Genomic DNA, 16,228 nt, shown 5'->3' with positions numbered 1-16,228 from the left:
CCCCAACCCTCCTCATATCCGGACACCCCGTTCGTGGCTCCAGCAAGAAGAGAGACCTCCTCATGAATCTGCTCCTTGCTAAACTGGCAATTTACAAGACCAGGAAGCGCAAGATGATTGGGGAGGGTCTCTTTGACTGTGGGGCCATGTTCAGTGTCCTCGTCCAGTCACGGATTCAGTTAGAGCATGCCCACGCAGAGTCCGCTGGCGACATGGCCACTTTTGTCGACCAGTGGGCTCTAGGGGGCATGCTCTGTACCACCTCCCCTTTGGTTTTGAATATTTAATTTACAGTCCTTTTTCAACCTTTTTTTTTAATTAGTTAAGGCCTAGTACTTGTTGGCACCCCTATTTGTTTAGGGGTGCTAAATTGAATTTTTTCTCCGGCCGCAATTGGACAGTCGGTGTAGTCCAGCCACCAGGCCTTAAATAGGACTACTACTGGTAGCACAAAAAAAAAATAATACTACGACTACATCTGTACAATTACTACTACCAATAATGATAACAATACAACTGTTGAATATATAGGGATGTTCAATAACTCTGATCTATAGATTCCAACCTTTATTTTACAACGGAGTTGCCGGAGGTCAGGGTGGTAACCTTTTGTCAAAACAAGACCTGTTTTGTAATGGGACAACCCATCTCTAATATGTCCAATAGGAATGCGCGGGCAGGGTCATGTATTTATTTCCAGTCTTTTTTGGATCGTTTCCAAGTCGCGTCTGGTGTGGACAGACATTGGGCGACTTTGCTCGCTCTCATCGCTCACGTCCAGTGTGGATACAGCTTTAGAAAATGCAGATAGGGTTATGGTTACTATGGAACACATATATGCTATATCAAAACATGTCCTTGCACATGACCTCTGACCTCTCCTAAAGGTCAAATGCAAAAATTGCTAATAACTCCTTAGAGAGTGCAGATAGGGTCATTATGGTTATTATGGAACACATATATAAAATCTATTTTCCCTGCTGGGGACAAAAATTTAAAGAACAGAGCCTGGGATACAAAAGGCAGAGCTAGGGAACCCCCACATCCCACAAGTCATCCTTGTCACACGTGGTGACCAGAAGTGGGAAACAGCGCCTCCACGGACGCAGGCCAGGAAAAGTACTGCAGGGGAATTTTTTTTATTTTATTATTTTTGTTGTGTGTTTTTTGAAGAGAAAAGAAGAGGAGTGGTACTATTGCAAATATTGTGGGAAGGAAAACCACCATCAGTGGAAGGACTGCGCAGAAGTTCAAGATTGGTATGGTCTGTGTGAGCATTTCAGCCATTTATGGCAAAAGTGCCCACAGCCCGATGGGTTCTGGGAGCTGGTGGAGGAGGTCCCTGTTCAGGAGGAGAGGGAAGTGCCACCTGACCAAAAGAGGAAGAAGGGGAGAAGCAGCCATCCCCAGAAGAAGGGGAAGAAGCCGGTGTTGCCACTAGCAGCATTTCTGCTGCCAGGATTGCCCTGCCTGGAGGAGTCAGTCTGGCCAATGTCAGCACTTCTGCTGACAGAATTGCCGCCATCAGCATTGTCGCTGACAATATTGCGGTTGTTACAGGAGCAGGGCCTCACACCGTGGCTGCCCGTGGGCCCATTAGTAACCACAGTCAGGGGCCAGGACCCAGACCGAAACTTTTGGGCCTTTAAGGGGAGGTGGCCTTTGAGGGAAGATGTGTGACGGGGTAAACCCCGCCCTGTGTGTATTTTATGTTTTGTGTTATTTTTGTTTAGAATGTATGTATTTGTGCACGAGTGTTTAAGGTTGGCAGGGAAGGGTTAATTGCCTTCTCTTGTTGGAAAACATGAAAGAATATGAAATTGAGTTTAAAACATGAGAACAGGGTTTTGTAGAGACTCTGTTAAATCAGCCCTGAATAAAGGGGTGATATTAGCAGGTTTCACTAGAAAGCTAAACTCAGCTGCAACAAGAAGGGAAGAAACAGGATGGACAAAGCCTGGGCGTTCAGCCAAAGGACCTTGACTTGTAACCACAGTCACACAAACAAGACAAAAATAGGGTAGGGAAAAAATGTCTGTGTTATCATACGATGAGAAGCTTGTAAGCACTGTACAAAAACTTGCAGATTTGCAGACTAAGGATTAGCAGGAAAGCAGAATAATCACCACAAATTAAAGAGAACGCAACCCCAAGGGAAACAGATGGGTATGCAGATAAAATACCTTAACTATAAAAATAGCACCTGGATGTAATGTGGCCTTCAAAGGTCAGACAAATTCCTGTTATACGATAACACCGTGTAACACATTTTATTTATTTTTTGTTCCTGGGTAGTAAGTGTTATTTCCTAATTGCTTATGCCTCAAAAGTATAGAAAATTGCTATTATTCCCCACAAACTTTGCTTTTGTGACCAGGACAGTGATATTTTGAAATTTACCTATTTTCCAGAACATTCCAGATAGATTCAGTGCTGAGTAAACTTGGAGTAACTTCTAGAACTTTCCAGTAATATAAATAGTAGTATAAATACAGGGGCCTTAAGCCCACCAGTTCAGTTTAGTTCCAGCTGCCTAAGTGGATACATATCTGCATTTTTCTGAGATGGCATCAAGGTCATAGGAGACCTCAAAATGGTGGCATTCCTGATGGGTCTCCAAGGCGGTTTTACCAAGTTTCCCTGCCATCTTTACCTTTGGGACAGCAGGGACACCAAGGCGCACTACCACAGGCGGGACTGGCCACAGCAGACCGAGTTCTCTGTGGGGAGGAACAACGTCAAGTGGGAGCCACTGGTGGACCCCCGGAAGGTGCTGATGCCACCACTGCACATCAAATTGGGCCTTATGAAACAATTTGTCAGAGCTCTAAATAAGGAGTCGGCAGCCTTCAAGTACCTTCAAGACTTCTTCCCTAAGCTGTCTGAGGCAAAGGTCAAAGCCGGTGTCTTCGTCGGACCACAGATAAAGAAGATCCTGGAGTGCAATGAATTCCCCAAGAAGCTCACTAGTAAGGAGAAAGCGGCTTGGAACAGCTTTGTCGCCGTGGTTCGGGGCTTCCTGGGCAATCACAAGGCCGAAAACTATGTGGAGCTGGTGGAGACTCTGGTGAAGAACTACGGCACAATGGGCTGTAGGATGTCCCTCAAAGTCCATATTCTTGATGCTGATCTTGATAAATTCAAGGAGAACATGGGAGCGTACTCGGAGGAGCAAGGCGAGCGCTTCCACCAGGATATACTGGACTTTGAACGCCGCTACCAAGGACAGTATAATGAGAACATGATGAGAGACTACATTTGGGGGCTGATTCGTGAAAGTGATTTACAGTATAATCGTAAATCTCGAAAAACTACTCACTTCTAAATCTTTTGTAGTCATTTTTGTATTACTTTAGTATAAATACATGTTAATTTGGATTCATATGTTGTTTTTTTCTGACTTTATGTGAACGAAAAGACACAAATTCGCCCGTTTTCTCATTGGAAATAGGTAAATTTCAAAATATCACTGTCCTGGTCACAAAAGCAAAGTTTGTGGGGAATAATAGCCATTTTCTATACTTTTGAGGCATAAGCAATTAGGAAATAACACTTACTACCCAGGAACAAAAATTGTGTTACATAGTGTAATCAGTAGTTTCCTCCTGCCGAGCTAGATATGCTGTGACATTTGTATAGATTTTTAAAATCAGTAAAGCCATACTTTGTCCATGTGAGCAAACTAACACAGTTACTGAAAAGTAAACAAGGCCAGCAATACCGATGATTATTAGCTGCACCCCCAATCAGCCAATCCACTCTTTCGTACCAACCACTCTGAAATGATCTGTTCTTGGTCCAATTTTCAGTTTTTGGTTGTGGCCTCCCTTCAGATTTTATACAGTTTTTTTCTGTGTAATCTAGCATGGCAAACAGAGTTTCATTAGCTGATCAACTATCTTATCCTCCATTCTACCTTTAAAAATGCCTGCACAAGACAAGCACCAAGGGTTAATAAAATGATAAAACAGCTGTGTTTTAAATACATTTTTTTTCCTCCATTATGGATTTCTTCTTTTTCTAGTCACCTTTAGAAAACTGGATGCGAAACCAAATGATGCACTTTACATTTTTTAACACTTCACTCACAATCGTGCATACGCGGTACAGCAGGGGGCAGGAGGGTGTGAGTGGCTCCTCAAATTAAAATTAGGGATCAGACTACGTCATCTGCCATTGCTAGTACTGTGATTCATAGCAGACAGGAGTTTATAATGTAGGCTTGCCTCCTCCGAGGAAAACAAAACCTCTCTGGTGACACAAGTGACCCTCAAGTCCCTTCTTTCTTGTATAAAGCATTGGTAAGGCTTCTTTCTTGTATAAGGTGATGATAATAAGGCTTGGGAACCTTCTGATATGAAACAGTTAATTCTGGCCAACTCAAATATTTTGGATGGAAGGAATACCTAGCCCTCTGTGATCAAACTGAAATGTATAAACAAAATAGTTATCAGTCCACAGCCATTACTCCCTGTGTGAAACTCTCTCTGAAAAGGGGGACAGACATGCATATGTCCAGACTAGTATGTGGATGTCAAAGACTGGGCTGCCACAAGCACAACCGAAACCGTGTCGTGCAAGTACTCATATGCTAAAGCATAGTAGAATAATGTTTGAGTGTGCCCCTGATGATCCACAGGGATTATCATTTTCTTATTTGAATGTTAAATCAGACAATGTAAGGAAAATTTAATGTCTGGGAAAACAAGAATGCAAAAATGGGAGACCTGCTACCAGAATTCAGGTCTCATGCAGATATCAAGTACTTGAAACTGTCCACACACTTGCGATGGTCAGTGATGGGTCCCGGACCTTGTGGTCACTTTTAAGGAACCGCAGAGCCGGACAAAGATTTTCAATCCTGCTGGGAGCACTCTGATATCCTGGACATAAACTGGGTACTGTGTTCAAAAGAGACTCAGTGAGAGACTCAGTGAAACTTTAAAAAAACACTGACCTAATTTAACAACCTTGATGGGCCTCTTGGAATGAGCATGTAGCTATGTTTCTTTTCAGCATCTGCAACTTAGAACAGGAGAGACTCCGCTTTTTACTCTTATCTTGTGGGAGTACCAGGATTCTTATGGTACCAGAAAAATATATTTTAACAACCAAGGCAGAACTCACTGACATAACAGGTGTTCTAATTCAAGGGCCCCTTGCTTTTATAATCTTTATCTTAACAAGTGAGAGGCAACATCATACAAGAATATATATTATTGGTTTTAGAGAAGATATCGTACATCATTATCTTAGAAAAATGGGAAAAAAAAGCCTAGTACTGCATATTGTTAGTTTTAAGGAGTAGCCTGGCACCAGAAAGCAGACCAGATGTTTAGGTTTAATTAAGCCTTTTGACGCACGAAGGAGAGAAAAAGTCCTATAAATATGGGAGCAAAATTACAATTACAGTGCCTTGAAAAAGTCTTCACACCCTTGAACATTTTTTACATTCTACTGCCTAAAAAATACAATTCAAAATGCATTAAAGTAGGAGTTTGTTTCACTGATCTACACAACATCATCTACACTTTCAACATGAAAGAACAATTATAGAAATATTCAAAAAGTAATTAAAAATAATAAAAAAACAAAAAGCCTTGATTGCATAAGTCTACACACCCCTTGAGTCAACACTTGGTGCAAGCCCCTTTTGCAGCAATAACAGCCACGCGTCATTTTAGATAAGTGTCTACCAACTTAGCACAGCGGGATGGTGCAGCTTTTGCCCATTCTTCTTGGCAGAATAACTCAAGCTCTTTCAAGTTAGCTGGGGATCGTCTGTGGACTGCAGTCTTCAAGTCTTGCCACAGATTTTCTATAGGATTCAGGTCTGGGCTTTGACTAGGCGACTCGAGGACATTCACTTTCTTCTTGCTGAGCCACTCCATTGTTGCTTTTGCTTTGTGTTTAGGATCATTCTCCTGCTGAAAGGTCTCTGGCAGACTGGAACAGGTTTTCCTCCAGGATCTGCCTGTACTTTGCACCATCCATCTATCCATCTTTCCCTCGATCTTCACAAGCCTCCCTGTCCCCGCTGCTGCAAAGCATCTCCAAAACATAAGGCTGCCACCACCATGCTTTACTGTAGGGATGGTGTTAGCAGGGTGATGTGCCATGTTTGGTTTACGCCACACATATCGCTTAGCATTGAGAACAAAAAGTTCCACTTTGGTCTCATCAGACCACAAAACCTTCTCCCACATGCGTGCAGTGTCCCCCAAGTGTTTTTTTATAGCCTTCCCCCAAACTGTACCTTTCAATAACTTTATCCCGGAGTTCTTTTGGCAGCTCCTTGTTCGGCATGTTTTGCCATTTGCTTCAAATTCACTTCATACAACAGAAATAGCTTGATTCTTCATCCAGGAGTATTCAAATCAGTTGAACTACTGTGATTGGACACAGGTGGGCTCAATTTAACTTATTATGTGCCTTTTCCATCAGAGGGAGAACCAGAGCCAGTGAAACTGACACATCTCTCAGATATACAGCAGCAACAACAACAACTGAGGGAGTGGTTGGTCCCAGGTTTATTCCAGGATAGACCCGGATACACAAGATATGTACAGCACAGAATACAAATCTCAAGGAAGACACACCTGTGAGACAGAAATGGTATACCAGAGAGACTGTGTCCAGAACTGGATCTCATGTTGTCCCTCGGAGTGATAGAAGCTTCTATAGTAGTGAGTGATGCAGTCCCATTGTACTGGTCCCTAAAAAAGACGGAAGTATTACGTTTTGCATGGACTTCGGCAGATAAATGCCATATCTAAATTTGATCCCTACCCAATGCCCTGCATAGACGAACTGATTGAACAATTGGGGAAAGCCAATTACATTAGTACTTTAGACTTGAGTAAAAGTTACTGGCAGGTACCCCTAGCACCAGAATCTCAAGATTACACAGCCGTCAGAACTCCTTTTGGCCTATTCCAGTTCACTGCAATGCTGTTTGGACTGCATGGAGCACCAATCACTTTTCAGCAGCTTATGCATCAAGTACGACTTATGTATAGGTGTATTTTATTTTTGTATTATGGTATACATGCATGACGGCGAAAACCCTGACTTGTGCTTTCTTTAACCTTGTGCAGAATGTGGCTGTCTTGAGGATTGGATAATTGACTGCTAATCTGAAGACAGCCACATCTGTAAAAATTTAGGTTTGGGCTGCGCAGAGGAAGAGAGAGACCGGAGACGGTGTATTGCTGTGGTCAAAAGTAACAGAAAACAACTGCTACCTGCACGCACAGTATTTGTTTGGTGTTTTTGATTATTTAGTGTTTGTTTGTTTTGGCCCTCTCACCGTTTTCTTTTGTGTTTGTTAAGTTTATTTTGTTTAGTAACTCACCCTGCCATACTGCTGTCTGCCTGTGTGTTACTTCCTGGTTCTGACGTCGCCACAAGCCAACCTGTCTCAAGCTGCCTATCTTGACTTACAGTCTTATGGTGAACCCCAGGAAATGTGCCTTAGCCCAGGCAGAAACCAAATACCTGGGCTATATCCTAGGAAATGGGGTGCTCCTGCCTCAAGTGGAGAAGGTGGAGGCAATCCGATCATGTCCACCAACAACAACAAAAAAACAAGTCAGATCTTTCTTGGGTCTCATGGGCTGGTACCACAGGTTCATTCCAGACTTTAACTGGAGCGGTGGTGCTGACAGACTTGACCAAGAAAACCAGGTCCAATTGGGCAAAGTGGACGGAACAGTGTGATCAAGCCTTTCAAGACCTTAAAAATGTCATGTCAAGGCCCTGTTTTTACAGAGTCCAGACTTCAATAAGTCTTTCATTGTACATATAGATGCTTCAATGGTGGGGCTTGGAGCGGTTCTGCGTCAAAGAGAACTGAAATCGGTGGCTTTCATTAGCCGCAATCTTTTTCCCCCCCAGAGAGACCATGTATTCCACAGTACAAAAAGAATGCTTGGCTATTAAGTGGACATTGAACTAAGATATTACCTTCTTGAAAGAGCGTTTGTGCTAGAAACTGATCACAAGCTTTGCAGTGGCTTCGGAAATAGTGCGATTCCAAAGCACGCATTACCCACTGGTACTTATCACTCCAGCCCTACAAATTCACAGTTTGTTATCGGAGTGGAGCCCAGAATAAGACTGCAGACTTTTTTTCCCACATACCAGAGTGCAAGAAACTAGAGATGGTGGGCAGTGTGATAGAGAAACATATTTCCCCATCACTATAACCAGTGGTGATCTATATATAGATTAGATGCTGCTGTATATATAAAATGCCAGCAAAGGACTGGATTCAAAAGTGTGTAAAATGTTTTATTGTAACAGAAGCTGTGTAAATCCAGGGGTGTAATCTCAAAGAGGAATGGGGAACAAATAGAACTACATATTTAAGTTATGTGTGTGGAGGGAGCGACTTGTTATTTTAATGGGTGGGTGCACACATCCATTGAAATAATGACTCTGTTTCCTGTTACAAATATTATGGTTTAAAATAATGAAAGTAATAAAAATGGCACTTAGCGTTTGTTTTAGGAGTAAGTTTTGACTGCAGACCCAGAAGCCGGTCTTGCAGTGGCGTCCCCGACATGAAAGGGCCATGCGCGTAAGACTGCTTCTGATTAAATGTGTGAGCGCCCACTTTCATGTGTGCAGGGAAATCCCTTTAATATACAATTTCTGTTTGTGATGTTTAAACAATGCATAAAGGGGATGGAAATGGCCATTTATTAATTTTTAATTGCCAATGAAAAAGTAAATGTTAGCATGGTAAAGGAACAATACTGGATGGTCAAAATTGTTATGGTGCTTCCAGTTCTCATGGTAAGGGTGTCGAGGGGAGGTGCTACCCATATGAAAGGTTAGAATAGCTCAGTCGAGCGGGTAGTAAAGAAAGGCTGGAGGATAGCAAACAGGTCCTCTGGGGTAGCCTTGTGTTTTATCTGCCATTATTATATTGGTAAAAAATGTATTTAAAAGTCCTGTTCTTGACTTTGTTGTTTGGAGTTAACCACTGTTTCACTATATGTCTGTTGTCCTGCGTCCTCCCTGCTACAATAACCACTCAACTCGGCATATGAAGTTCAAATATCTTTCCTATTAGATGTGTAAAAAAAAGAACTTTATTTTAAATCTTTTTAGCTTTTGTTATACTAGAATGGCAAGCTTTACAAATATGCTCCGGTAAGTCAGTGTGCTTACATTCTCATTTGTTGATACAGAAAGATCAGACAGCATGTTTTCAATGCTGATTAAGGGATTATGGGAACTCAGACAGTTTCCTATGAGCAGCAAGTGTAAGTCCTATTTACATAGGAAGTGAATTTGAAAGTAAAAGTGAAGTTACCACGTCTGCATGCTCGAATAGCTGGTAGAGCTCATCCCTGGTTTTCTCAATCTCCACGGAGATGGTGATTATTTTATCTGTAGGTATGGTCAAGTTATACTCCTGCACTCGCTTTATCATCTTCACCTGCTCCCCGGCATTCCTGCCCTGTAATCAGAGCACAGGTTAGCCCTCCCAACAACGGCTTTAAAGCCTGCCATACACACCCATATAAAAACACCACACACTGAAGTCAATTGGTGTTGAAATGTGTAGCTATGTTGCAGTAACTTGGTTGGAACTGCAGCTTCTGTGAACTAGGAATATGGTTTTATTCATTTATTTACCAATTTAGGACAAGAACACCACCTAAATTTTTTCATTGCACATTTTGTATTCAGCTATCTGCACTGAAATTCTAATGACAGAGAATAGCAAGGGGGAATTTAGTTATCTCTTCAAATAAAAGAAATGCTAAAAGCATAGTCAATGCCCAGTTAAGCCTGGTAAATCAAAAGACAAACACTGTAAAGCACAGAATCCATAGCATGTACTGTATGGAGGTACAATAAACGAAATACATTACATGTAATTCAGCCTACTTTACCCAACTCCTCAGGTCAGCATTATTATTATTTATTTCTTAGCAGACACCCATATCCAGAGTGACTTACAATTGTTACAAGATATCACATTACTAACATTATTTCACATTATACAGATATCACATTATTATTTTACATACAATTACCCATTTATACAGTTGGGTTTTTACTGGAGCAACCTAGGTAAAGTACCTTGCTCAAGGGTACAGCAACAGAGATTTAACCCATGACCCTCCGGTCAAAAGTCCAGAGCCCTAACCACTACTCCACACTACTGAGTGACAGCATCAACTATTCTGAAACAAGGACACCTAAAGAAAACTAAGAGCGTGATTTCTCATAACCCGTCCCTCACCTCCCAATGGATCCACTTGTACTGGGACAAATCCACCTTCTGAAAATCATCTGCTGTTACATCAGGCAGGTTCCTGCACACAATATAAAGACAGACACAAAGCAAATTTCCTTTCATTCATTAAATCAACAACTTTTTTTTTATTCTGTTTTATTAAATTAAAAATTATAAAGTTGTATATGCGCAAAACTTTTCTAGACTGTAGTTAAATCAGTATATAAGTCAAGCTTTATTTAAAATTTGCAAATTAGGCCCGGTAATTAAATTAAATTGTATTGTATTGTTGATATTTTCTACCGAGATTAAATGTTATATTTTACTTATAACGTCACAGTAGTATAGTGGAATGGCAGAGAGACTGATTTAACTGACATTATTTGATGGCAACATTATTTTGAATCCTTTAATTACATATATTACTAATTTATAAAAAAAAAACACATGCATTAAAAAAAAGTACAGAAACATAGAGCCTGAAGAAGATTTTAGGTAGGTGAGGAAATAATTCTTAGTGTGACCTTTAAAAGGCCAATGCAATTTTAATTTGGACATGAAGATTACATTTTTCTAAACAATCAAAACAGTGTTTTAAAATGAGGCTCGGTAGCCCAGTGGAGTTTTCTATATGGCTTCTTTTGAAAACGTTAATTAACCAAAGTTGCCGTCCTCTAAAATAAAAACATTTAAGGCTTTCTTGTTGTCAAAAAGCAGCCCCCATCATTATTCCACAGACGTGGCACGGTCTGGTGCTGATCAGGTCTGCAAAACATGTGGTAGTTCACTCTTTCCTAAGATTTATGAGAATATTAAATGTTTAATAAGCACCCTTCTTTCTTTCCTTTTTCACCTAAAAAACAGTGATTACACAAACGTGTACTGACATTTGATTTTGCTGTTTAAATACTGTGTATACAGTAGTCTTATAATATGAATAAAACAATCAATTTTGAATTGTTAGTTTTTTTCCTCTAAAACTATTTTCTAACTAACAAGGCAAGAACATTACGAACATTATTTCAAACTCACTTGAAGTTTAATGTTTGAGTTCACTATTATCCTAAATTTCTTATATTTCTGCATAAATAATAAATACATAAATAATGAATCAATGACATGTATGTCAGAAATATAATTTACTGATTGTGGTTACAAGCTCTTTTCTTTAACCACTGGACCACTCAGTCTACTAATGGCAGAAGATCAATGTATCATTTAGATCTTCAAGTTCTATTAAAGGAGGCTGTGTGGTCCAGTGGTTAAAGAAAAGAGCTTGTAACCAGGAGGTTCCCGGTTCAAATCCCACCTCATCCACTGACTTATTGTGTGATCCTGAACAAGTCACTTAACCTCCTTGTGCTCCATCTTTCAGATGAGACGTAATTGTAAGTACTCTGCAGCTGATGCATAGTTCACACACCCTAGTCTCTGTAAGTCGCCTTGGATAAAGGCGTCTGCTAAATAAACAAATAATAATAACTTGTTATACGAATCTCACCATCCTCAGAGTCCAGGGACAGCTGAAAGGGGAAACCAGACTTTACAAATGGCACTAAAAAAATGGTTCCAGAACATGGTTCTGATTGGGCTAGACATTCTGATAATGGTAAGGGTGTGAAACATAAAACAACGAGTTACAGTCTGTATGAAACTATGACTGGGAGACACATGAGATTACCACAACACTTGTGGTTAGAGGTACTTAGACCTATGGTGGAGGGGTGGAGCCGCATAGAGTATTTAAAGAGAATACAAGAAATACTAATACAGATGCAGCTAAACACATCGGACAAGATGTACTATGATAGAACTGTGACAGAAACGCAGTTCTAAATTGGGGATTAAGTGATGGTCAAGAATTACGACCACAAAAGACCCTGGTCCAGAAGGGGTCCTATTTTGTAGTAGATACCTGTGGTAATACTAGATATAAATTGAGAATAAAGAAAAAAAGGAAGGAAACCAATTGACAAATGGTTTCATGTAGAGCAGTTAAATAGTCTATCAGATAAAGGGGGCATTTGAACTAGAATAGACAGAATGACTATTGAATGAAGCCTAGTGAGAACCATGCTTCTCATTTGTGAATATACACTGTCACCTTGTGGTGATTCTTGGAAGTGCAATACAATTTTTAATTCAGAAAAAAAAGTTTCTTTTTAAAGTATTACAACAGAGATTGCTGTTTGTGCCGAGACAAAGGGAGGACTTGCACTTAATATATCTCAATAGAGATTTTGCGAGTGGAGAAACACTGCAACATGTAGGCAGGCATTCCAGGTGAGAAAGAAAAGTCATGGGGTAAAAGATGTTTACGAAGAACTAATACTGCACTCTAGGTAAATGAGAATGCTGAAACTGCTCATTCTTCTGGGAATCCTGGGAGGTGGCCAGAAGTTGTCCTACAGAATCTGCGGGGGAGGTATACTGCTGTTGTACTCTTGAGCAAGGTACTTTTTCCTAGATTGCTCCAGTAAAAACCCAACTGTATAAATGGGTAATTGTATGTAAAAAAATAATGTAATTGTATGTAAAAATAATGTGATATCTTGTAACAATTGTAAGTTGCCCTGGATAAGGGCGTCTGCTAAGAAATAAATAATAACATTCAAGCCCAAGGCCTATTTTTCAACAACACCACAGATGAATAAAAAAGAGAGAGCTAGTAGGAGACATAATGGGAATGTTTGGGTCAAAATTCTTTGTATAACACATTTCAAATTGAAGAAGTTATAAGATACCTGGTAAAGTTAAAGGAAACAAATAGGTGAAGGAATGAATGATCAGGACAGTTTTATTAAAAATGTGATTTAACAACAGGTACATGTGATAAATGCTAGTGAATTAGTTGTGACAACCCTGATGAATTACATTGAACAAAGTTCAGGCAAACAGGCCTGTGATATGATGGGATAGCACATGGCAAGCACAGTGTCAGATGTGGTGAGTGATCTTTTAGAGGGAAGATTCCTGAGACATGTATTGCCAGTGTCAGTGTTACGTGATGCTTGGAACAATGGTTGTGATAAAATTCAGCGATTGTCCAAGATATGACTTTTTGTGAAAAGGCTGTACAGTAGTCTCCACATATAGGAACACCTCCTAAGAGAACACTTTGCCTAAGGGAACAACCCTTGTGGTGAAACAGATTTTTCTCATTGTAAATGCTCCGGCTAAAGGAACAGGAACTTCGCTTAAAAAACACCTTCTTGACACTGATTGTTTTAATAAATATTTCCAGAACCGCCATCATATCATTGAATTGTTTTGTATTCCGATTCACAGGAGTGCACCTCATCGCTACAAAATGGCATGTAAACAAACAGCAAAATGTGCTGCTGCTTCTCTTGCTGCACAAAATTGGAAATTGTTCAAGCTCTTGAAAAAAAACCTGAATCACACAAATTTGGTGTTTCCCATTCTAGTGAGTTGCTTCACCATTCTATTAAATAATGTGTATGTTTTGGATATTGCTGCTACTTTTGTAACCTGTATAGGGGTGCTGTGTTTCATATCTCATATTTCATATGGTGATGCATGTGTGTCATGACAAGTAATACATATGTATTTATTTATGTATTGAGTCATATTATGTCTGGTGGCTAACTCCGTCTTAGAGGACACTTTGGCTATAAGAACACTTCGCTTGCTTTCCGAGGGGTGTTCTCTTGAGGCAAATATTAAATTATGTTCTTGTCGGATGTGAAAAACCAAACTCATTGGTGTATGAACAATTATAACAAGGGGTGGGCTGAGGTGCTACCCAGCAGAACATATCTTTAAAAAAAAGTGTGTATGCACACAGTGGAGAGATAATGGTCCTTGTGAGCCACTGCCCCTACCCTATCACTTGATAGTTAGTTTAGCAGAAACCATACCTATTGAACATGAGTCTAATCAATCCATAGTTTTTTGTTATCAATTCCTGTTTTTAATCAAACTGATATGAATCATAAGGTTGAGATGGCCCAGAATATTGGATTCTCGAAAGATGGGATTTTATACACAAATGCCACCAAAAATCATAAGGAAAAGTGATGGTACCAGGGTAAAGGTGGAACACAGAGTGTGTTGCATGATTAAAGGAGGTCAATATCTGTGTACTTGTTCAGTTGTGAATTTGAATGTAACTCTGCCATTATGTATTATATCATCTGCCAATACATCGTTAACTCTACTGGAGGTAGTTGTATCATAAAACTGTCTAAAAAATTAATTATGCTTCATTATTTAATTATGCTTATAAAGGTAATGGAAAGATTACCTGTAATATGGTTTCTTCGTAGTATGATTAACTCCACACATAAGTTGAACTCCCGGTCTCCATATTGGCTGGTCAGGAGAAACAAACCGATCTCTTTCCCAGAGATCTTTGCAATCTTTTTCGGCACCAACCCCATGTCATTTCCTCCATAAAAAGCCCCCGTCATAACCAGTTATTGTCCAAATTTCAAAAAATAAGAACAGTAATGAAAAGAGGGGAAAGGAAGGGTTGGATATAGGTGTATGGAGTTCATCATACTATGCAGAAACCATATAATTTTTGTCTTCTTACCCCATATGATGAACTCCACACACAAGTTGAACCTTACCGAAGGATTTTAGACAAGAGGGTGGTTTGTAGAGAAAGACATAGAATACATAAAGTAAAAGTGGGCTGAAAAGAAGACACATTCAAGTTTTAACGCTAATAAAGGTCTCAAAGGAGACCCCGGTAGCAGTGTGTCAATGTCTTATGTTAAGTTGATTTTATTTTTGCTCCTATATTTAACTTTACCTTAACCCCTGGATTTTGATGGATCTTGAAAATTGTTTCATTCTAAGGCTGCAACCGAACATGATGCAGAATGAGATCCAGTTTAAATTTGTCTGTTTGGAGACAGTTATTTTTATATTTTTTTTTTTAGTATTGTGATCCCCTTACATCTCCATTAGCAATGCAGTATACATTTTTCTTACCTGTAGTCAGTGTCTGACTGTGGTAACCTTATTTTTTTAATACAGGTTTCCATGGGGGTCTTGGATGGTAGGCCCACCAAACTCTCTAACCACCCTAGGGTGGGACCTACAGAGTGACCCTCCCGGCCAGGTAGCCTGATGAAGATTGCAGCAATGTAAACATTGATGGAGGGTAGGTAGAACCCCTGTGCAGCATGTGGCTGTGGTATGATAATACCTGTAGATAGAAAGACTCCAAGTCATGCGCCGATTCTGGATTGCACCCCAGGATAACTTCCTTCCATTCCCTGTGTGGACTTGATACCTGAAGGTTTCCCTCCTTCAGTTCTCAGCTAGCCTCAACTAGAAATGATTGTGGAAAACATTGGCTGTTGTTATTGACAGCAGATCACTGCTCCACTGTAGGTGCAGAGCACCTCTTCTGCTATTTCCCGACTCTTAGCTCCTCACTGAGCATAAAGGTTTTGGATTTCTAAGAACAAGACTGTCTCTGTCTCATTTACTATCCAGTTAATGTTGGCCTATTGTCAGGGACAAATATACTTACCTGTGCCAGTCAACAAATAAATGGATTGGATTGTGTGCCATGGCTGTTTTCCACTGAAACTGGGGCAAGTAAAGTTGTAGCTGGTGTTCCTCTGTTTCTTGTAAACTAGTAGTTGAATACTCCTGGAGTACCCTCTCTGTCAAGTATATCTGTGATGCTCTTGTTAAGTCAAGCACATATGTTGTCTGGATTGTAATGCCCCTCAGCTGGGAAAATGGTTTCCAGTCCATGTCATATTGTTGAAAGTCAAGATGATTTTAGAGAAGGTGTTAGTTGTTTTAACCATTCTGCTACCTGAAAGTTTCTACCTTGTGGTTATTGTAGCTCCCAAAGAAGGCTTCATGCCAAGGGAACCTGGGAAGAAATAGTTACAAGAAAAACAGGGACACCACCTGTAGTTTTGATCTTATCAAGAAGTTACTACTGCCAGTGCCCAGAAACTAGTGTTGGCCTGGCCCCGTATC

At 40.2% G+C, this 16,228-nt stretch overlaps 1 protein-coding gene across 6 annotated transcripts in view; it reads right to left on the bottom strand.

The window, feature by feature from the left end:
- khk (ketohexokinase) overlaps positions 1–16,228 on the bottom strand; it is an 84,958-nt gene that overhangs the window by 34,225 nt on the left and 34,505 nt on the right. For 3 of the 6 annotated variants that reach the window (XM_059025356.1, XM_034017753.3, XM_034017756.3), the window contains 3 exons: positions 10,262–10,334; positions 9,323–9,469; positions 6,600–6,716 (listed from right to left, as the gene is read on the bottom strand). In XM_059025356.1, coding sequence (XP_058881339.1) covers positions 6,600–6,716; positions 9,323–9,469; positions 10,262–10,334 — 337 coding nt within the window. The remainder of the gene's footprint in view (positions 1–6,599; positions 6,717–9,322; positions 9,470–10,261; positions 10,335–16,228) is intronic. The other 3 variants (XM_034017755.2, XM_034017759.2, XM_059025357.1) reach the window with 2 other exon arrangements.

The sequence above is a fragment of the Acipenser ruthenus genome, chromosome 6 (genome assembly GCF_902713425.1).
Source record: "Acipenser ruthenus chromosome 6, fAciRut3.2 maternal haplotype, whole genome shotgun sequence".
NCBI classification, from domain to species: domain Eukaryota; kingdom Metazoa; phylum Chordata; class Actinopteri; order Acipenseriformes; family Acipenseridae; genus Acipenser; species Acipenser ruthenus.
The sequence above is the reverse complement of the archived record's forward strand: the minus strand, read 5'-3'. Positions and strand labels throughout refer to the sequence as shown.